The 22,671-nt window shown below is 35.7% G+C and overlaps 1 protein-coding gene across 1 annotated transcript in view; it reads left to right on the plus strand.

Moving 5' to 3' along the window:
• Positions 1 to 22,671, plus strand: part of LIPI (lipase I) — a 40,734-nt gene that overhangs the window by 13,075 nt on the left and 4,988 nt on the right. Inside the window, exons 6-8 of the mRNA XM_021679287.2 lie at positions 655 to 747; positions 9,429 to 9,540; positions 16,609 to 16,785. Of these exons, the coding sequence (XP_021534962.2) occupies positions 655 to 747; positions 9,429 to 9,540; positions 16,609 to 16,785 (382 nt within the window). The remainder of the gene's footprint in view (positions 1 to 654; positions 748 to 9,428; positions 9,541 to 16,608; positions 16,786 to 22,671) is intronic.

A 22,671-nucleotide genomic window follows, 5' to 3' on the forward strand; every position in this document is an offset into this window, starting at 1 on the left:
TGAATGTGTATATGTAGGAGAATTGGGAGCTGTACTCATGGAACTAAATTTTGTGTTTGTTTTATCTAATCATTTTATTCTGCTGAATTTACTAAAAGGAGATACAAGTAAAATTCTGAATTTATGAAATAATAATAAAAACTGCTACAAATGGATTGTAGCCATATGGAGTATGCTCAGCTCTGGTAAGATTTCCGGGGTGGGGATTTGTTTGTGAATCTTGGATTTGATTTATTATGTAATTAAAATGAATAGAATATAAAATTATTGGAAAAGTGGTTTTTAAGTTATAAAAATCATAAATTATTATTACGATTATTATTATAATGCATTGATTCTTCAGTTCCTTTAGTGATTTGAAAGCTTTGTGTGCTATTTGATGGAAATCTGGTTTCTAATGTTTTCTTTTTTTTTTTTTAAGATTTTATTCACTTACTTGACACAGAGAGAGAGAGAGGGAGAGAGTACAAGCAGGGAGAGTAGCAGAGCGGGAGGGAGAAGCAGGCTCTCCACTGAGCAGGGAGCTCGATGTAGGGCTCCATGTGGGGCTCGAACCCAGGACCCTGGGATCATGACCCGAGCTGAAGGCAGACGCTTAACGACTGAGCCGCCCAGGCGCCCCCTGTTTCTAATGTTTTCTTTCTCAAATCTTAGGTTATCAAGCTGAGCTATGGGGAGATGTTTTAAAAGAAAAGAGAGAAGAGACCACTGTGTTTTTGGATACTACTGGCGCAAGTCCATTCTGTGGTAAGTTAACATTTTCAACAAATGACAAATGATTGGTTTTACATGCTAATTTATCTTTTCTCCAAAATGTTCTTCGTACCCAGTCCAATTCCATCATGTAATTTCAAGGAACTCTGAAATTTGTTAGAGCCAAATTCAAATAAGGACTTGATTTTTTAGTTTGTTTAATTGTTCATCTCTTGAAGGACATCAGGGATATTTTTAGTTTTTGGCTATTATGAATAAAGCTGCTATGAATATTTATATACAAGTTTTTATGTGATTTTAAGTTTTTATTTCTCCTTTATAAAGGCCTAGGAAAGCACTTGCTGGGTCGGAAGCTAATTAGTCTTATAAGAAATTGACAAAGTGCTTTTCAGTGTGCCATACCATTTTGCAATTCCCCCAACAAAGTATGAGTGATCCAATTTCTCTGATTTCGTACTAGCAATTGCTGTTGTCATCATTTAAAAAAATTATTCATTCTAACAGGTGGATAGTGATACCTTATTGTGGTTTTAATCTTTGTTGCCCTGATGACTTATGATAATGAATATCTTTTCTGTATATCCTCTTTGGTGAAATGTGTGTTCATGTCTTTTGCCCATGTTCCAACTGCATTTTTTTGAAGTGTTGGGTTTTGAGAGTTTTCTTCATATATTTTAATAGTAGTCCTTGTTGAATACTTGGTTTGCAAATATTTTCTCCCAGTCTATAATCTGACTATCTTTTCATCTTCTTTACAAGGACTTTTGCAAGGGCAAAAAAGGGCACTTTTGATGAGATCTAATTTATTATTTTTCTTTTCATAGAACATTTTTTTTTCATTTCTGAGAACTCTTTGCTGAGTTTAGGTCCTGGAGATTTTTTCCCACATAAGATCTTTATAGTTTTATGTGTTACCTTTAAGTCTGTAATTCATTATTGATTTAGTTTTCATATAATATGTGGGGTTTAGGTTGAGGTATATATATATTTTTTTTTTGCCTATGGATGTCCATTTGCTCGAGCACGATTTGTTGAAAGGGCTATCTTTGCTTTATTGAAATGCTTTTGTACCTTTATCAAAAATCAGTTAAGCATATTTGTTTAGGCATATTTCTGTTTTGTCTAGATTCCATTCTCTATCCTGTTATTTATCTGCTTATCCCTTTTCCAATACCACACATTATTAATTACTATAGCTAATACTATAGCCTTAATATCAGGTAGAATGAGTATTTCTTCTTCATTCTTCTTTGTCATGATTATTTTAGATATTCTAGGGTATTTGCCTTTCAATAAAAATTTAAAATAAGGTTGTCTATGTCTGTAAAACTTTGGCTGGGATTTTGATAGGAATTGAATTAAACCTATAGATAGACTTGGGGAGAACTGACATCTTTACTATGTTGTCTTCTGATTCATAGACATGTTATGTCTCTACATTTACTTTGATTCTTTGATTTCTTTCATCAGTATTTTGTAATTTTCAGCATATAGGCCCTGTGTATCTTTTGTTACATGTATACCTAAATAATTATTTTTAAAAATTTTTTTTGAGTGATGGTAAATGATATTTTAAAAATTTTATATCCCCATGTCTGTGTTAGAAGGTGGAAATAGGATTGAATATTTTGTATTGAGCTTGTTTCCTGGAGTCTCACTGAATTCACTTATTATTTCTTGGATTTTTGAAATAGATTTCTTAGAGTTTTCTATGTAATAATCATATCATCTACAAATAGAGAGAAACTTTTACTTCTTCCTTTCTAATCTGTATGCCTTTTATTTCTTTTTCTTGACTTATTTCAGTGGCTAGAGCTTCCAGTACTATGTTAAATAAGAATGGTGGGAACAGACATCTTGTCTTACTCCCGATCTTAGAAGAAAGGACTGTTTGTTACCTGTAGGTTTTTTGACCATGGGTTATTTACAAGCATGTTGTTTAATTCCATGTATTTAGAGATTTTCCTGTTGTCCTTCTATTATTGATTTCTATTGTTGATTATATTATTTAGAGTCATTATGTTTAGAAAACAAATTCTATATAATTTCAATTCTTTTGGGGCGCCTGGGTGGCTCAGATGGTTGAGCATCTGCCTTCAGCTCAGGTCATGACCCCAGGGGCCTGGGATCGAGCCCCGCCTCCAGCTCCCTGCTTGGTGCAGAGACTGCTTCTGTCTCTCTCTCTGCCATTCCCTCCGCTTATGCTGTCTGGCTCTATCTCTCTGTCAAATAAATAAATAAAATCTTTAAAAGAAATTTCAATTCTTTTAAATTTGTTGAATTTTTTTTTAATAGTCCAGGATATAGTTTATCTGCATGAATATTTCATAGGCACTTGAAATAAATGTGTATTCTGTTTTTGTTGGGTGCAGTGTTCAATATATGTCAATAAGATTCTGTTGGTCTCCAACATCATCAACTCATTACAACATCAACTCAAAGTAAAAAAATCTCATCTAATGTCATCAGATAAAATATTCCAAATCATATCATTCAATTCCAAATCTAAATCAGATTTGGGTAAGGCTCTAGGTAGAATCTACCCAAAGGCACAATTACCTTCATTTGTGAGTCTGTGAAACTCAAGAATCAAGTTATTTGTTCCCAAAATACGTTGGTGAGACAGGCATAGGATACTAGTCATAGACATTCCTGTTCAAAACGGAAAAAAATGAAAGGAAAATGGAGTCAATGGTCTGAAGCAATTTTATAGTCCAATGAGGCAAATTCCATTTGGTTTCAAGGTTGGGAATAATTCCCTGTGGTTTATTCCTCCTGGGGTCTGCTCTGTGGGTTCATGACTCCATGTTCTAGCTTCTCAGAGTCATCTTTTTTCTTCTTTCTTCTTTTTTATTTTTGTAAAAATGGTAACTTATGCTTACACCTGAATAGTTTTAACAGCCTGTTCCTTGCCTGAAAAATTTTGGGGGTCCAACAACATTCTTTCATTTTGTACTCTGTCTCCTTCCATCCAAGCTGACAGTGTTTATGCTACAACATTGTCAGAAACCTTGTCGATGTCCATATATGTCAGAGATTCATTCCATTAGACAAGAGGTACTTCCAAATATTTTTTGTAGATAATCCTATCTCTATTTTGGGCTTCTGCTGAGGTGGCTGAGGGAATCTAAGAACGACATACTTAATCTTTCCAAAGAGACTTTGTGTTACCGAATTCTCTGACTCTTTGATCTAAGTCAAAAGGTTGTCAAGCCACACTGCTAAATTTTTCTCTAGAGCGTGATTTCCTGACGGTGAATCTCTTAGTTTTAGTATCTTTTGCAAACTTGATAGGATAAGGATTTTTCAAGACATTAGGTCCAGGTTTGTTTTTGCTTAACACTTTTATCTCAATTTACATTTTTCCTCTCACATTTCACCATAAACACCAATAAGAAACAAGGCCACACTTTGAAGCCTTATTAGCACAGAAATTCCCTCAGCTAGATGTCCAATTTCTTTATTTGCAACTTTTGCTTTCCATATAATTTCATAGGACATAATTTTGTTAGGCTTTCTGTGGCTATACCTCACCAGCAGAGTTGTTACCATCTACATTTCCACTAACAATGTGTTCAAGGTAACCTAGGTGTTTTTTTTTTTATCATGCTCCTCAAAATTCTTTCAGCTTCTGTTCATTGTCAATTTCAAAACCTTTTCCTCATTTTTAGGTATTTGTTACCAGAGCATCCCATTCTTCACATCAAGATATGTATTTATTTTTCTGTCACTAACATAACAAATTACCACAAACTCAGTGGTTTAAAAAAGCAAAAATCTATTATCTTTACAGTCCTGTAGGTCAGAAGACTCACACAGGTGTCACTGCAAAAATCAAGGTGTCAGCAGGACTGTATTTCTGGAGGGTCCAGGGGAGAATCTGTTTCCTTGACTTTTTGAACTTCCAGAGGCTGTCTGCATTCCTTGGCTTTTGGCCTCTTCTTCCCCAATGGTGGCTTGAGTCTTCGCTCACACCCACTGCATCTCTTCAACCCTTCTTTCTGCATCACATCTCTTTTTATGATTCTCTTCTGTCTTCCTCTTCTTCTTTTAAGGCTTTGTGATTACAATCCTTGTGACTGCATTGCTCCCACTTGTGTAAATCATATAATCTTCCTATTTTAAGGGCAGCTGATTAACAATTTTAATTCCATTTGAGATCTTAATTATGCTTTGCCACTTAAGGTAACATATTCACAGGTTCCAGAGATTAGGACATGGACATATTTGGGGAGGTCTACCACAATTACAATAAGCACATATGATGTTTCAGTTTCCTAATATCAACATTTTCTGTGAAGTGTGAGAACTTGACTTGCATTTAGGTTTCTTTACATTCTCCGCTTTAAAATCTCATTGAATAGCAGATTGTGTAATAATTTTGGTCTCAATCATCAAATATATAAAATTCATGAGGAAAAGGATAATCTATTGTATGAATGCAGATGTCTTCCCTTCCCATTTTTACCTCTTTGTTTTTGATGCGTCGATGATTTCAATTTCTTTCTGTTGCAAGAAATCCCTTCTTACAATATTTAAGAGATTGAGTCTGCTAATAAGAAATTCTTTAAGTTTTTCTTTGTCTTAGAGTGCCTTTATTTCTCCTTTATTCTCAAAGGATAGTTTTGCTGGATATAAGGTTAAGAGCTGAACTCTTTCTTTTGGCCTTTGAAAAATGTGCCACATAATGTATGAAAAATGCTGGCCTCCATAGTTTCAGATAAAAAATCCATTGTGACTCAAATTGGTGTTCTCCTATAGATAATGCGTCATTTGTCTTGGGCTGCTTTCAATTTTTTGTCTTTGTTTTCGTTTTCTGAAGTTTAATTATGATATGACTTGGTGAGATTTGTTTAGGTTTATCCTGTTTCAGGTTTACTCAGCTTCTTGAATCTGCATATTTGTTTTCTTCACCAAATTTAGAGAGTCCTTTGCCATTATTTCTTTGAATATTCTTTAGCCCCACTTTCTTTTCTCTCTTCCTGACGTGATAACACAGATATTATATTTTTGTTATAGTCACACAGGTATCTGAGGCCCTGTTCATTTTTTCCCTCCTTAGTCTCTTTTCTCTCCGTTGCTGAGATTGAGTGGCCAATTGATCTGTCTTCAATTTCACTAATTTCTATACTCTATCATCCACTCTACCATCAGGCACATGCAGTGAGTTTTATATATTTTACTGTAGCTTTCATTTATGTAATTTCTATTTTTGTTTTCTTTTACAGCTCCTATTTCTTTGCTCAGATCTTTCTATTCATTTTTCTTCAAGAGGCTCTAACTGACTTTGAAGCATTTTTATGATGGCTTCTTTGAAATCCTTGTCAGATAATCCCAGCATCTGATTCATCTCAGTGTTGGCATCATTTCATTGTCCTTTCTCACCAAAGTTGTGGTTGTCTTTGTTCTTGGTATAATGGGCAATTTTCAATCACATCCTGGACATTTTGTTTATTATGTTGGAATTTGAGTCCTATTTAAATCTTTTATTTCAAGCAGGCAGCCGCGTTGTTTAGATTTTAGTTTTATGTATTCTGAGGCTGTGATTTCTTAGATGTATAAAGGTCAGGATTTTTATATTTTCCTGGTGACTTGCTTCTTTTTGCTTTATGCATAAACTTGCATTTTGACTCCCAATTTTATCCAATTCTATCACAACAATTTGTCTCATAGAGCCTTTGAACCTGAGTTTTCTTTTCTGTCTTAAATATTATGTTCTGTAGTATTTTATTTCACATGTTACTTAACAATCAGTATTTATTATGAATGTTATCATTACAACAAATGCTCACCATATTTACCAATTTTAGTTTTCTACCTTTTACCTTGTTCTCTTTTCCCTCCCCCACTTTTTGCTTCTGAGTTTAACTCCTATCTTACTAAAATATAGCCTTAGTGACTTTTCACTTCTGGTCTCTCTCAGTTTGTTTCTTTCCTTGAAAATGCCTTTATCTTTTCCTTACTCTGGAATGCAAATTTAATTCAAGATAGAATTCTACATTGAGAGTATTTTCACTCAGCACTTTGAAGATATTAATTTTCTTGTCAGATAAATTTCTTTTTTCATTTATTGTCAGTGTAATTGTTTCCTGCAGATAATCTATAGTTTTCTTCTGGCTGAATTAATTAATTAATTAATCTATTTCTTCATGATTTATTATTATCATTTTCTAGTCTCAATGGTCAGTTTAAGTCTCTTAAAAATTAAAGAAAGATATTCATGCTATTTCAAAATAAAAACTCATGTATTCTTTAAATATAGAAAACTCTCAGTAGTCAGTTCTTCAAAATTCTCTCTTCAGAGCAAGTTGGATTTTGTTTTTTTCCAGAATTTATGTAGCATAGTCTTGGAGCATTTTTAATATAATTTGGGGGGTTCTTCACCAAGTGATGAGTGCTAATTTAAATTCCATCTTACCAGGGCACTTGGGTGGCTCAGTCAGTTAAGCATGGGACTCTTGATTTCCTCTCAGGTCATGATCTCAGGGTTCTGAGATTGAGCCCCGCGACCGGCTCCATGCTCAGGGCAGAGTCCACTTGTTTCTCTCTCTCTCTCTCTCAAATAAATAAATAAAATCCTTAAAAAAATTTCCATGTTACCTAGAGTTTTATTTAGTCTTGGAAAATTTATCCCCCCATCTAAGACTCATAGACAACCAGTAGGAAGAATTTTCCAAGTTCCTCTTTGAATGACAGAGCAGAGAATTAAGGTCTCTGGCTCTGTGCAGGGACTTTCATTTCAGCACTGTCACTTAGCATCTTGTCTTCTGTGCATGGAAGTTGACACTGCAACCTCAGTCTCCCTATATCCAGTTCTCAAGTCCTGCAGGGATCCAGAGCTTCAGTCTATCTTAAGTTTTGCCTTTACTTTCTCTTCATTTCTGCTTCCTAATATTTTTCCTACCTTCATCTGAGCTTGGTTTTATATTTAATTTATGGATTGTACACTCATCATTTTCATGTACTTGTAGCAAGAGGTGGGCTTATTCTGTAATATCTCAATATGTCATGCTACCAGAAGTCATCTGAGAAAGTCTGAACATCTGCTTTTTTGGGTGAGGTGGAACAAAGTATTTTGTCTAAAGCTGAGCAATCACTTCAAAGTAAGAAGTGGTCCTTAACTCTCTTGTGTGAGAAATTGATGAGGTCCGGTGATAAATACATTACCTTATTTGAGGTAGTACTCAGCATCAGGAATAAAACAAGAAGTTACTACTCTTGTCTGTTTAGTAGCAACATTTAACAGCTAGCATGCATGATTTTAGTACATGTATTTCTCATAAGAAAATTTCATATTCCATGTTCTGTTTTTTATACATTTTCTTCTAAGAGATGGTTCACAGTACAGGGACTAGTGTCTACCTCTGATGGAGATGGACTGCATGTTCTAGTCCGTAAGTTACAGTATCACAACAGGATTGGCATAGAACTAAAAGGATGGGCATCACCTTACACTGGGTTGCAGCAAAATGTATCCACTTGGCTGTTCTTGGGACTGGCGGATGGGCTCTAAGTCATAAGGGCATCATACTTGAAGTATAGGAGGAAAAGTGGATATTGATGTTAAGTGGTAAAAGGGGTAGACCTAGTGAGCACTTAAAAATATCTCTTTGCTGTGAATTTAAATCTTCCCTCTGTCTGGGTATTTCTTTTCCTTTTTTTTTTTTTTTTTTTAAGATTTTATTTATTTATTTGACAGAGAGAGGCACAGCGAGAGAGGGAACACAAGCAGGGGGAGTGGGAGAGGGAGAAGCAGGCTTCCCGCCGAGCAGGGAGCCCGATGGGGGCTCGATCCCAGGACCCCAGGACCATGACCTGAGCCGAAGGCAGACGCTTAACGACTGAGCCACCCAGGCCCCCCTGTCTGGGTATTTCCCCTCCAGATGCATCAACATCTTCCCATCATAGAAATGAAAGTATCTCAAACTTGTTTTCTCAGCTAATCTTCTAGCTCTTGTTTGCAGGTGGGAGTAGTGGGATCTTGAAGCAGTTCTGGGCTGTGGTGGGGTTTCTGGCAGAGCCTTGTTCTCTGGACCTCAATAATTATTTGAACTACATATTCCCTAATAAATTCTTCTTGTGCTTAAAAACAAAACAAACCAAAAAAAACCTCACAGGGAGTCAGAACTTGCTGTATAGCTCAGACTATATTGAGTATAGTGATGAGTTCAGCATCCTTGCCTCTGGAAGATTTACTATATCGATTTTTAGCTGGGGCATTTTGAATAAAAACTATTATGAGCTTGGTATTATAGAAATACTTAATTTTACAGGCATTCCTAAACAACCAGTGAAATTGGGAATTATATTTGTCAAGCAATTTTACCTAGGACTACTCATCAGATAATTAAGGAAACTTATCATATTTACTTCTTTAGTTGTGCTATTGAAAAAGAAAAATTGTTTCATTGACCTAAATTCTGAAATTTCTTGGTTTGCAGACCAGTTAGTATTCTCCAATTATTTGGCCAACTTTTCACCATACCTATGACTTTCTGGCAGGCTTTTTCATTCCTCATTTTCAGGTCTAGTTAAAAATTGACAAAAAGTAAAATATATTACCCATGTACCTAATGAGTGGCTCTCAATATTATGTGCATATATAATATGTGCCTAGATTGTGTACATATATACATACATGTGTATCTGCATAGGCACCAAAAATAAGGAAAAAAATAATAATGTGAATTGCATTCTATATTTTTATTTTACAGCCTATTATTTTGTTCTCACTATAACTGTTCTGGATAAAACTATAGAGGATGGCTATATTACATTTAAATTATTAAACCAGCTTGGAATGGTTGAAGAGCCAAGGCTCTATGAGTAAGTATAAGTTAGTATTTTTTTTCTTTCATAAATTAAATGTTTGTTTTCTTGAGCACCTACTTTGGAATATAATACAAATGGTGTAATTTTTCTATCCATTGAACCTTAAAATGTTAAATATTAAAAGAATCTCAGGTGTATGTTCTAACGCATTCACTCTATGGAGGAAGATGCTGAATATGAAGTCGACTAACTTGTTTATGTCATACACACCTAGGAACTACAAACATTAGGGGAAACTTTTTTTTCCCTCTCATTCTAACTCTCATTCCAGTGTTCTTCTTCTCAAACTACTTGCCTTCTAATTCTCTCTGGTTTTCAGGCAACATTGTGTTCACAGTGATGTGAATAAATGTCTAACAACTTCTGTCAGTAGAGTGACACAAATTCAGTATTCCAGAGAACCGCTCCCAGCCACAAATTCCACAAATAATAGAAGAGTGTTTTGTTTTTACTTAATCTTCTATTTAACTCTTTGTGTATATATGTATGTGTAGGTATATATACATATTTTTTAAGTTATCTAATCATCTCAAAGAATGTTCTCAGCTTGAATTTGTTGAATGCACATTTGTGTATTTAATAAATTCTCAAAGTAAGAAATTCATTTCCTGTTAAACAAAAGAATGGTATGAAGGTGTATGCTACTATTAAAATTGTAGTTTCCAACCTGCTGTGCTAGACTTCTAGAAATCTATTAAATAATGTGACTTTTCAAAATGCTCACTGGTACCATGTCTAGTGATGAAATAAAAGATACACTTTATTTTATTGTGCCTGGACTCAGAACAATTTGGTTTAAGTTTAGACTGATTACTGATGACCTCTTTAGAATTTCAGGAAGCATAGTTGATATATCCAGTTTTTACCATTGTCATAGTCTAGGTGGTTACAGTACCTGAATTGACTAAATCTGATGCGTGATGGGCTTCAGACTTGCATACATCGTGATGCCCAAACTTGTTCAACCACTAAAGCGAACCAGGGAAAAGTCTCTGCATGCTTATATATTTGCACATCAGCATTGCAAACAATGGAAGTGATGTATGTAATTTTACAGGATTATTATGAACCTTTGTTTAAAATCTAAAATGATATTAAAATATAAAAAGTAGTCATATCTCATAATAAATGAAGTTTGTTTTGTAGATAAATCTTTAAAACCTTGAAATCCACAAAGAAAAATAATAGTAAAAGAAGTATATTATGATAAAATATTGAGAACCTATGTACTGAAGTGACATAAAGACTACTTCACCATGGGATACTAAGGCCATTCTTGGAAATAATGTTCTGAGTTATAAGTCAGGAAAAATTTTTTAAACATTGAGATTAACATATTTTTAATATTAGATCCTTAAAATTTTAATTTTCTTAAAATGATTAAAGGCATTGCAGATAATTTAGTAGTTGGATAGAACTGGTGATGAGTGAGCATCAATTCTTTTTGTTTTTTTCCTTTTCTTCAACTTCCCCTCAGTCACCCAAAGAAGAATATTAAATAAATCAAATTAGGATTTCAGATTCTTCAAATTCTTCATTTACATCAAGGCCCATATATTTTTTTAAAGATTTTATTTATTTATTTGACAGCGAGAGACACAGCGAGAGAGGGAACACGATCAGGGGGAGTGGGAGAGGGAGAAGCAGGCTTCCCGCGGAGCAAGGAGCCCGATGCGGGGCTCGATCCCAGGACCCTGGGATCATGACCTGAGCCGAAGGCAGACGCTTAATGACTGAGCCACCCAGGCACCCCAAGGCCCGTATTTTATTAAGAGAAACTTAAGTTGTTGCCACTTAATTTTGAGCACTGATTGACAGTGTTATAATAATATTTATTTTATAATAGTTTATTGCTTTAAATCACTTAAAATAGTGTATATATGTGCATACATATAACACACATATGTGTATGATCCATTATTTATTTTTATAAGACACATGCTTTCTTAGGTTTTTGAATCCACTTATTCAACAGTGTTATTCAGCACCAATGGAACTTATTCAGGCATTTCACCAAATAATGGGTATTCAAGATAAAATAGCACTGTTATTGTTCTCAAGGAAGTCACAGAAAACTGGAGGAGACTAATGCATATTTATAGCTCTGAGTAATAAGTTCTGTAGTAGCAGAATACTTACGTGCTGTGGGTGTACAGAGGAAGAAGCAAGGAAGCATTTGAAGGAGAGAGACTGCAGTCAAGGCAGAGAGAGAGTGCTTTCAAAGGCATGGAAATAGGAAAGTACCAGAGTTCAGTAACAGCACAAAGACTAGTACGAGAGAAGTTGTTTCCAGCTTGTTCAGAAGGCAATGCAATTGTGATTCTTGATTCCCTTTATAAACATCCTTGTCTATGCAGAACACCGTGAAATATTGATGCATTTTATCCACATACTTGACTTCGTGCATTTTTCATGAAGGAATATAAAACATGGATGATATATTCATGGCAAATCTCTCCATTTAAGCCTTGCCATAGGCTTTATTGTTTTTCTATTAAATAATTCTTTGCTAATAGCTTTGGTCATGCTTCGGGATTTGAACTGTTTCAGAAACTAGGGAAGCCAGAGACTTTTATTTTTTTATTTTATTTTTTTTAAGATTTTATTTATTTATTTGAGAGAGAGAGAGAATGAGAGACAGAGAGCAGGAGAGGGAGGAGGGTCAGAGGGAGAAGCAGACTCCCTGCTGAGCAGGGAGCCCGATGTGGGACTTGATCCCGGGACTCCAGGATCATGACCTGAGCCGAAGGCAGTCGCTTAACCAACTGAGCCACTCAGGTGCCCAAGCCAGAGACTTTTAAATGACCTTTTGTTTCCCTTTTCAAAATTGAAAAGGAATATTTGCTCACTCTAAAAAAATGTGTCATACAGTAGAAAATGAGAATCATATATAATTACATCATCCAGGCATGTTCACATTTACTATTTGGTCTACATCTATGTCTCCTTCTCTTCCTCTACCTCCTCACTTCCTTCCTCTTTCTTCTTGTACATACCTCTGTGCATTATTTTTTTTCACTTAGCAAAATTAGGATCTTATCCTGATTTTTATACTGAATGTTACAATGTAATAATTTTTTATGTCACTTAAAATTACTCACACATTGTAATACGATGCCAAATATATTAATACATCAATATAGGAATTTAAACAGGGGGTATCAATTTTGGACATTCTGGTTCCCTCAGAGGATGAGTAGTGGAGAGATTAGAGTGGCACAAGTCCAAAGAGGTGACTGTTGTAATAATTTCTGTGAGAGATGATGGAGGCCTGGACTAAATTCATGGAAATGTTTTTTGTTTTGTATTGTTTTGTTTTGTTTTTAGGACTTAGAATAGATGTGTTTTTATGATAAATTAAATATATGAAACTGAAGGAAAGAAACCAGTTTCGAGGCAAACATTTAAGTTATGGTGCCATTTACTGAGCCAGGAGGTCGTGGAGAGGAACCAATTTAATCATTTAATATAATATCTTGAAAGCTTCTATAGGCCAGTAACTGTACTAGAAATTGGGGATACAGTTCTGGACAAATTAGATTGCTGTCTTTACATAATTTCTGTCCAGTGCAGCCGATAGACTTTACAAATACATAATACAAATAAAATGATAATGTTCATCATTCCTCTATTCAGACAATTTTTAATGTGTTTCTGCATTGAGCTAGGGACTGTGCTAAGTGCTGAGGATACTGTGATGAGAAAAATAGACGTGGTCCTACCCTCATTAAAGTTACAGCTTAATGAAGGCTATAACAGTAATCAAAAATAAATAAAAATGTATAAATAAAATCTGAAAAATGTCTTGAAGCAAATTATAGTGTGTATGGAAACATAAAATAGGGGATAGTGAGGTCATTAAAAGTTTCCCTAAGGACATTTCATATTAGTTGAGACCTAAATGAGGAGCAGGAATTCATCTGCTTTGCTATATTCCAGGCAGAAGGGTCAATAAATGCATAGATCCTGAAGGAGAAGGGAACCCATTTTAGGAACTGAAGGAATTTTATAATGTCTTAGAATGGAGGCAGGGAAAGCAAGAGAGCTTTGAGAGAGGTAGTAAACCCCTAGATTCTGTAAGAACTAGAACTTACAGGGCATTTCTAGGATTTTATTTTACTCACTGGGCAAAAGAAAACCACTAAAGTGTTTTAGTTGGGGCAGTCTGGTTGGAGCTGGGATTGGATCTTTATTTAGGAAAAACAATTTGATCACAGTGGGTTGATGAGGGACAAGACAGGATGTCGTTGTAAGAATATAGGCAAGGAACAATGGTGTCCTGAGTGCTTGCAGTGGAGATGGAAACTGAGGATGGATTCAAAGCAGATTCAGGATATTTCATAGGTATAGTCAGTAGGAATTTATGATGGATTGGAAGTAGGAGTTAAAAGAGGGGATATCAAGGGTGAATCCTAATTGTCTGGCTTGGGTAATAGGTGGTAGAGCCATTTAAAATGATAAAGAAATTTGTAAACTGTTGGGTTTTGTTTCCTTTTGTTTTTTGGTGAGAGATGGTTTTTGGGGAAGATGTCATTTAGATTTGAACCTACTGAGCTGCAGACGTCCTTGAGAGATCCAAGTAGACATAATGAATAACAGTCAATATGTATGTCTGGATCTCAGCAGACAGAGTTCAGCTAGAGGCAGAGATTTTGTGCTCATGAGCAAACAGTTGGTATTTGAAATCATTAAAGTGGGTGTGAAATTGTAGGGAAAGATAGCGCATTCCCATCTGGACATACTGACTTTGAAGTATCTCTGAGAAACCCAGATAAGGTCTTGGATAGAAATTAGAGATATGATCATTGATGCTATATTCCGTGAGAGAGGAGGAGTAATAGTGCCTGGAAGGAGCAGAAATGGGCTTTGAGGAGTGTGATGACAACCTTTTTTTGGGCCTAGCTGTTTTGAAGACTCAAGAGGAGGAAAAGGTGGGAAAAAATGTAAGATGGCACAAGTGTTGAACATACTCTTCATCTGTTCTACGTGTGATTGTTGCCTTTGCTCAAGCAAATCATTGCTGCCTTGAAGGAGGAAATTAATACAACAGATTTTTTTAAAGATTTGTTTATTTATTTGAGAGAGAGAGAGGGAGAGAGTGAGAGCAGGGGCAGAGGGAAAGAGAATCTCAGGCAGACTCTGCTGAGCGTGGAGCCCCACACAGGGCTCGATCCCACGACCTTGAGATCATGACCTGAACTGAAATCAAGAGTCAGAGGCTTAACTGACTGAGCCACCCATGTGCCCCAGTACAATAGATGTTTTTTTTCTTTCCTCTTCCTTTTTCTTCTCTTCTCTCTTCTTCCCTTGCTTCCTCCTCTCCTCTCCCCCTTCCTCCCACTCTCCCTCCTTTTCTTTCCTCCTCCTCTTACTTATCCTGCTCCTCCTCCTCCTTTTCCTTCTTTGGAGTTCCCTTGGTAGTTAAGCAGATTCATATTGATCTAACCCACTCCAGGCCCCCATACTTCTGGCAAACAAGGATGAGGAATTTGAGTAGAGTGATGAAGAACATTGACATGACTGTGTTTGCATTCTGGCTTTGCATTCACTAGCTTAGGAAAGGCTCTTATATGCTCTGATATTCAGTTTTCTCATCTGTTAATGGCAATACTAATAGTACCTAATAAAGGGAGTTGTTAAGATAGTTAAATAAGGTCAAGTAGGTCAAACTTTATTACAGTTCTGGATGCACTGTAAATGCTCAGAAAATTGTACTTATTAAATTCTACCTTTATTTTTTCCTTTTGAATCTGAGGCTTTTATAATTATTCCTTTAATTCACAAATATTTGGTAAAATGGCACAGAACAATGAAGAATTATTATTTGAGTATCCAGCCCATTCAGGGAACTATGGTAGTTGTTCAGGTGTCTAAACAAAGACGCATAAGGGGACTTCTCTAATCTTTTTTTTTTTTTTTAAAGATTTTATTTATTTATTTGAGAGAGAGGATGAGAAAGAGAGCATGAGAAGGGGGAGGGTCAGAGGGAGAAGCAGACTCCCCGCTGAGCAGGGAGCCCGATGTGGGACTCGATCCCGGGACTCCAGGATCATGACCTGAGTCGAAGGCAGTCGCTTAACCAACTGAGCCACCCAGGCACCTAGGACTTCTCTTATCTTAAATGTACAATCTAGATACCCAAGTCAGAAAGACAAGATGTCCCACATTTTTCTCAAAAAAATACCCCCAAATAATTTTGTATGGAGACGCACGTATTATTTTTTAATTTTGTTTTAACTTATTTTAAATTAGTTTTTAAAAATTTTTATTTTATTTAAATTCAATTAATTAATTAATTAGTATATTATTAGTTTAGAGGTAAAGTTCAGTGATTCATCAGTTGCATATAACACCCAGTGCTCATTACATCACGTGCCCTCCTTAATGTCCATCACCCAGTTACCCCCTCCCCCTCAGCAACCCTCAGTTTGTTTCCTGTAGTTAAGAGTCTCTTATGGTTTGTCTCCCTCTCTGATTCGTCTTATTTTATTTTTCCCTCCCTTCCCCTATGATCCTCTGTTTTGTTTCTTAAATTCCACATATGAGTGAGATCATATGATGATTGTCTTTCTGTGATTGACTTATTTCACTTTGCATAATACCCTCTAGTTCTATCCATGTCATTGCAAAAGGTCAGATTTAATTTTTTGTGATGGCTGAGTAATATTCCATTGTGTGTGTATACATATATATATATATGTATACATATATATATATGTAATATATTATACACACACACACCACATCTTCTTTATCCATTCATCTGTTGATGGACATCTGGGCTTTTTCCATAGTTTGGCTATTGTGGACATTGTTGCTATAAACATTGGGGTGCAAGTGCCCCTTTGGATCACTATGTTTGTATCCTTTGGGTAAATACCTAGTAGTGCAATTGCTGGGTTGTATTTTAAATTATTTTAATAAATACTTTAACAAATATGTTATTGTTTGGCCTTTTTCCTTTAAGTTTATTCTTTCTATCCTGCATTGTTAACATTACATTGACTTTAGAGTTAAATTATATTTTACTAATATGCTGAGCATATTAAATTCTCTCTTTAGGAAGAACAGATCATTTAATGAGCTCCAAGAAGTCAAGATTCTTGCTCAATTTTTAAATGATGTTGTAAATATTTCAAGCATTGGTTTGGCATATTCTCAGAGCTCACATTGGCAATTTATCACAGGCAGATACAAAATCCAGCGTATCATGTTACAGTCACTTACATATCCAGAAAGGTAAGAAAAATAAATTTTGATTTCAGTTTATAATCTTTTAAACTTGAAAATATTGGTCTGCTAAGAAATGTTTTAAAAGTTTATGTATTCAAGGGGCACCTGGGTAGCTCAGTCGATAAGCGTCTGCCTTTGGCTCGGGTCGTGGTCCCAGGGTCCTGGGATCGAGCCCCACATAGGGCTCCCTGCTCCGCGGGGAGCCTGCTTCTCCCTCTCCCACTCCCCCTGCTTGTGTTCCCTCTCTTGCTGTGTCTCTGTCAAATAAATAAATAAAATCTTTAAAAAAAAAAAGTTTATGTATTCAAATATCTGTTTATTGTGTATTTCAGATTATATTTTACATAAATGTTAGAATATCTAAAAGGTGCAAGATGCACTTTTTTAAAAATGAAAATTAGTTTGAATGAAACTTAGTTTGGAATCACATCACCTAAGCAAAGAAAAAACACAATCATTTCATTAGACACAATAAAAATGAAAAAAAAAATGAGACAAGTATCTGCCTTAGAAGTTGATTGATAATTTCTTATATATACATATATATTTACAGAGTGGTTGAGATTCCTTTTATACAATTCTTTAGATGGGGTTCAGTGGCTGAAAACTCTATAACGAGGCATATGGTCATAGAAGATAGAAGTCATCATGACTTTCAATGATTTTTCTCTTTCTCTTAAATTTATTTTTATTTGGGAAGAGAAAAAAAGCCCATTTTCATTTATTGTATCTAAGATTCTACATATCACTGGAAATTCAACCCCAAGAATATATTGACAGAAGTGAAGCTCTAGCATATGTACAATAACAGCATGAGGAAAATCTGACTCTACATTTTAATTTTACCATCATATGTCTTGGTTTGTCTGTTATATCACAAATATCTCCATTCCACATCATGACTTGATGGGTTTTTTTGAAGATGATAGACTCCAGCGGTATTTTTCTTAGTCTATTTAATATGCTTTTCTTAGTTCCATGTTCTCATAACTGAAGAGGTTTTCCTACTATCCTTGTCCCCACAGTATTGATGTACATGTTCACCATGGCAGGATTCATATTCCCACAAAAACACCTCTGTGAAAGCACTAAGAACCACTAAGACCTCTTTAATGAGTTGACCATTTGTCTATTTGGATATGTGACATGTGGTTTGTTCCAACCATGAGTTTCAACTGAGAGCCAATAGCAATGGGTTTGTGGATTGCTAGAAATCTCTCTTCTTTAGCTGACAGTGGAGCTTTCTTTTTACTTCTCTTTATGTTTTTGTATTTATATGTTTGATTCCCTAATTACCTTTCTATGAATGTTGCACATAGTAAATAAGAATTTTTGGAGAATAAAAATAATAAATTATAAGAATATGCATTTAGACAAGGTCTATAACAAAAGAGGAGAATTGGGGGGCACCTGGGTGGCTCAGTTGGTTAAGCCTCTACCTTCGGCTCAGGTCATGATCCTGGGGTCCTGGGATCAAGCCCCACATCAGGCTCCCTGATCAGCAGGGATCCTGCTTCTCCCTCTCCCCCCATCCCTCTCCCTGTTTGTTCTCTCTTTTTCTTTAAAATAAATAAATGAAGTCTTTTTAAAAATTAAAAAAATAAAAAGAGGAGAATTAGAAAGATTCTTTGAAGTGAAAATTATTTTGTAACTTTTGGCATGAAAATAGTCACTCAAAAATCACTAAGTAAGATGTCATTATAATGGAAAAAATCTAGGAATAATTTTACTGTTCTTTGTCTTTGATTGAAATACCTACAAAAAAATACAAAATATATGGAAATTTTCAGCTAGGAATATTAGCAACATCATTCCCCACCAAAGTATACCAGAGAGAGACAGACAGACAGACACACATAAGGGGGTCATGTTTGAAGGACTAGAGCTCAAGATTTTTATTCTTCAACTGATCTCTGTATTTATTACCTTTTTAAGACAATATTTATTTATTCCCCACCCCTTGTATTTATTATCTTAAAGATGAAAAGCCTCTACTAATCGTAAGAATGCAAAATATATTTGTAGTTCCCAAAAGCTAAGTTTTAAAGGGGCCAAGCTTTTTGCACCATCATATCCCCTTAGTCTCCCCCATTAATACCTCTCTGAGCATAAGGAAGGTGAGTATAAACAGAGAAATTTAGAGGTTGTAATTTTATATCTTCTGTTTCTGGTACTTAAATGTAAAGAATTCATATTGTCTCAGAATAAAGTCTTCTCCCTCTATATTATATATGGAAAGAGAAAATAAAAAGTTTCCTCTTTAGTCTGAGGATGTAAACAAAATACACTTTTTTTTTTTAAAGATTTTATTCATTTATTTGACAGAGAGAGACACAGCGAGAGAGGGAACACAAGCAGGGGGAGTGGGAGAGGGAGAAGCAGGCTTCCTGCCGAGCAGGGAGCCCGATGCGGGGCTCGATCCCAGGACCCTGGGATCATGACCTGAGCCGAAGGCAGACGCTTAACGACTGAGCCACCCAGGCGCCCCCAAAATACACTTTCTAATAGCTATGGACATTTACCAATTAAGGCAAAACATTAAACCACCACCTTACCTGTTTCACAGAATAGTTTATTCATTAAAGAACTTTCCCCTGCTGCTCAGAGGTGAAGCAAGAGGCCAACTCCCACCCCCTTGTCCCCCACCCTATATTGTCTAACCATCTTTTTTTTTATTATTGTTTTGTGGTAAGAGCATTTAACATGAGATTTACTCTCAACAAATTTTAAAGTGCAGTATTATTTACTATAGGCATGATGTTGTATAGCAGAAAAACAAGCAAACTCTTACTACTACAAAAGACAGAAAATCCAACCACAAATCCCGAAAGATAAAGGGGACACGTAGCCAGATGTATCTGAAAATCCCATAGAAGATAATGGCTCCTGGCTTAGCTGCATTCAAAGCACCAAGTGCACTTCTGTGCTAGCTCTTGGCTTTGCCATTCACATTGCTTCGTCCCAATACCAACTTGGCTGCTACTTGATTCCAAATTCAAATCCCATGAGGATGGGTGGAGAAAGTTTTAAAGTCTCTTTGCATGTCACTGACTTTGACTGGGCAAGTGCATACCTTTGAACCTCATACTGTGGCCAGGGAAGTAGATTATTCTGATTGGCCAGGGAAATAAGTCCTTTGATTTATGCTTACTCTGTGACAAGATGGGACCAAATTCAATCAGTTTATATATATACATATATATATATATATATATTTTAAGATTTTATTTATTTGACAGAGAGAGGGAACATAAGCAGGGGGGAGTGGGAGAGGGAGAAGCAGGCTTCCCGCCAAGCAGAGAGCCCGATGTGGGGCTCGATCCCAGGACGCTGGGATCATGACCTGAGCCGAAGGCAGATGCTTAACGACTGAGCCACCCAGGGTCCCTGATCAAAGTTTATATATTAAGAGTAGGATGAAGAATGTTAAAGGTAGTATTACCAGAGAAGATAATATTACCTGTAAGGTGAAAAAAATAACAGGACACTACAGAAAGACTGAAAATATTTTGATAAATCAGGCAAAACATTAATTAAAAGTAGATTGGCTTGGGGGAGCCTGGGTGGCTCACTCGTTAAGCGTCTGCCTTCAGCTCAGGTCATGATCCTAGGGTCCTGGGATCGAGCCCCATATCGGGCTCCCTGCTCGGTGGGAAGCCTGCTTCTCCCTCTCCCACTCCCCCTGCTTGTGTTCCCTCTCTGCTGTGTCTCTCTCTGTCAAATAAATAAATAAAATCTTAAAAAAAAAAAAGTAGATTGGCTTGTAATTTATCTTACTGAAGTTGGGTATTGATTTAACAACAAAAAAAAAACCCTCAATATAATTTTGATTGGCTGATGCAGTTAACCTGTGAATGAAGGCAATGAATGAATAGCTAAGCTGGATCACTCAAATTCAGATTTTTCAAGATCTGAATACTTCGAACGATTTTGGGGTAAGTTAGGTTTTTTTTAAGTGGTTGTATTTATTGTTCTGGATCGCTATAATATAATATTTTGCCTGATAAGACAACTTGAGATTGAACATTGTAGTAACCTCTTAAGTAATTTACTCCAATATATCATGGAGGGTTGATGTATAACTTTAGACATTTTGTCCTTTTTCAAATTAATTAAATATTTAAATCAACAATTTTGTAGCTTTGCCCCGAATGCCTTACTTACTTCCTGTTAACTGCCCTAGTTATTTAGCATTGCATTTAGTTGAAGAGTTTCAACACTTAGTAAACCATTTTCAAGATGAATAATAGTGGTTAAGGGTGTTTAGATTTACTACATCCCAGACACTGCTTTTGCAACCTTTGCAACACCTCTCTGAGGTAAGTATTTTCTTGGTTTTATTAGTAAAGGAACAGAAACTGAGAGGCTTTATATAGCAAGTCTAAGATTTCTCAGCGGAAAAGTGCCTTCGCAATGATTTGAAGCCAGACTTTTCTTGGGTTTTTAGTGTTGTTGTTTTCTTTTCTTTTAGTTGCTCTTATTTTGATAGTAATAAACACTTTTTTTACTAACTAACTAATGTCGTGATTTATTCCCATTATGGAGTATTTGGAAAATTTAATTCAAATGTAATGCTACAACCGGGAGCTGTCACTGTTAATATTTTGTCATGCTTACTTATCATCACACATGTTACAAGTGAATCATGAATCTAATTATTTACATTAAATTATAAGCTGGCTTTCTGTGTAGGATCGTGCAGTTTATTCACTGCAGGAGGTACTGGCATCACTGTTCACGTAGATAACAAGGTGAACATAATGTACTTGGAGCTGTGCCATACCATGGACCTGATTAGAAGCATTTTTTTCTTCCAAAATATAAATTAATGGCTGCCATTATATTCCACCTTTTGGAGAATATTCAAATTAGTCTTTCCTTTATTGTTAGGCATTTTGGTGCTTTTTCTTCCCCCCAATGCTTGCTTATCATAAATACTGACTATCGATGCATAGAAAGCTATCTGCACAGTAAACATTTTCCCTGTTCTATATTCATAGAAGGAACATCAAGGAGGAAGGAACATCCACCTCAGCACATGATGGTCACACCTTGATACAGGTTGTTGGTGAGCCTACAGACAGTGGTTGCTTTCTCCATGCATTTCTCCCTTTTAAAAAGTCCCTTGTTATAAGGGGAAAGGAAAGGGGAAAAAGGCAGACAGATGTATCCACTATTATATGCGACTCTGTCTTCTTTTTTTTTTTCTTCTTAATCATTTTTGCATAGACAGCTATTGTACACAGTTCATTCATTGGTTAATAAGGAAAAAATAGGGTAAATTAATTAGAATATGCTATAGAGCAAAAAATAAGCATGCATGTAATTTCAATTTTTATGTAAAATCTAAACAGTGGATAGGCAATGAAAATTTACTAAATTTGCAAAATTTAAATGCAGTTGTTTCTACTCGGGGGAGAGGGGGCGGGAAGAAACCTAAAACACATTTTGTGGATGGTTAGCAAAACTCTTAACATTCCCTGCTGGCTGCGGATGCTAACAGATGCTTGGATGAAATGTATACTCTAAGTTTAATTACCTAGATAATTGCCATAACCGTTTAGTTGCTTTTCCTATTTAAATCTGTCCATACAGATAATGTGCAATTAATGAGAATTAGCACTGCCAAATTATTGGGAATGTGAGTTTTAAAAATGTGATGCCTTATGGTCCAGATAAACTGTGTCTGCATTCAACTAGTAATTATCTCTGTAGCAAACTCTGATAGACACTACAGCATAGTTCTCCTTCAGGGCGTTTCCAGTAGAGTAGGGCCTTTGAACTTAGGGACTTGAGAGGAATATTCACAGTGGAGGTGACCTGGGATGACTTCTTGAGAAAAGTTGGACTAAAGCTGCTTTTTAACACTTAACAGTAAAAAGTACTCTTTTT

This window comes from Neomonachus schauinslandi, chromosome 1 (genome assembly GCF_002201575.2).
Source record: "Neomonachus schauinslandi chromosome 1, ASM220157v2, whole genome shotgun sequence".
Lineage (NCBI taxonomy): Eukaryota > Metazoa > Chordata > Mammalia > Carnivora > Phocidae > Neomonachus > Neomonachus schauinslandi.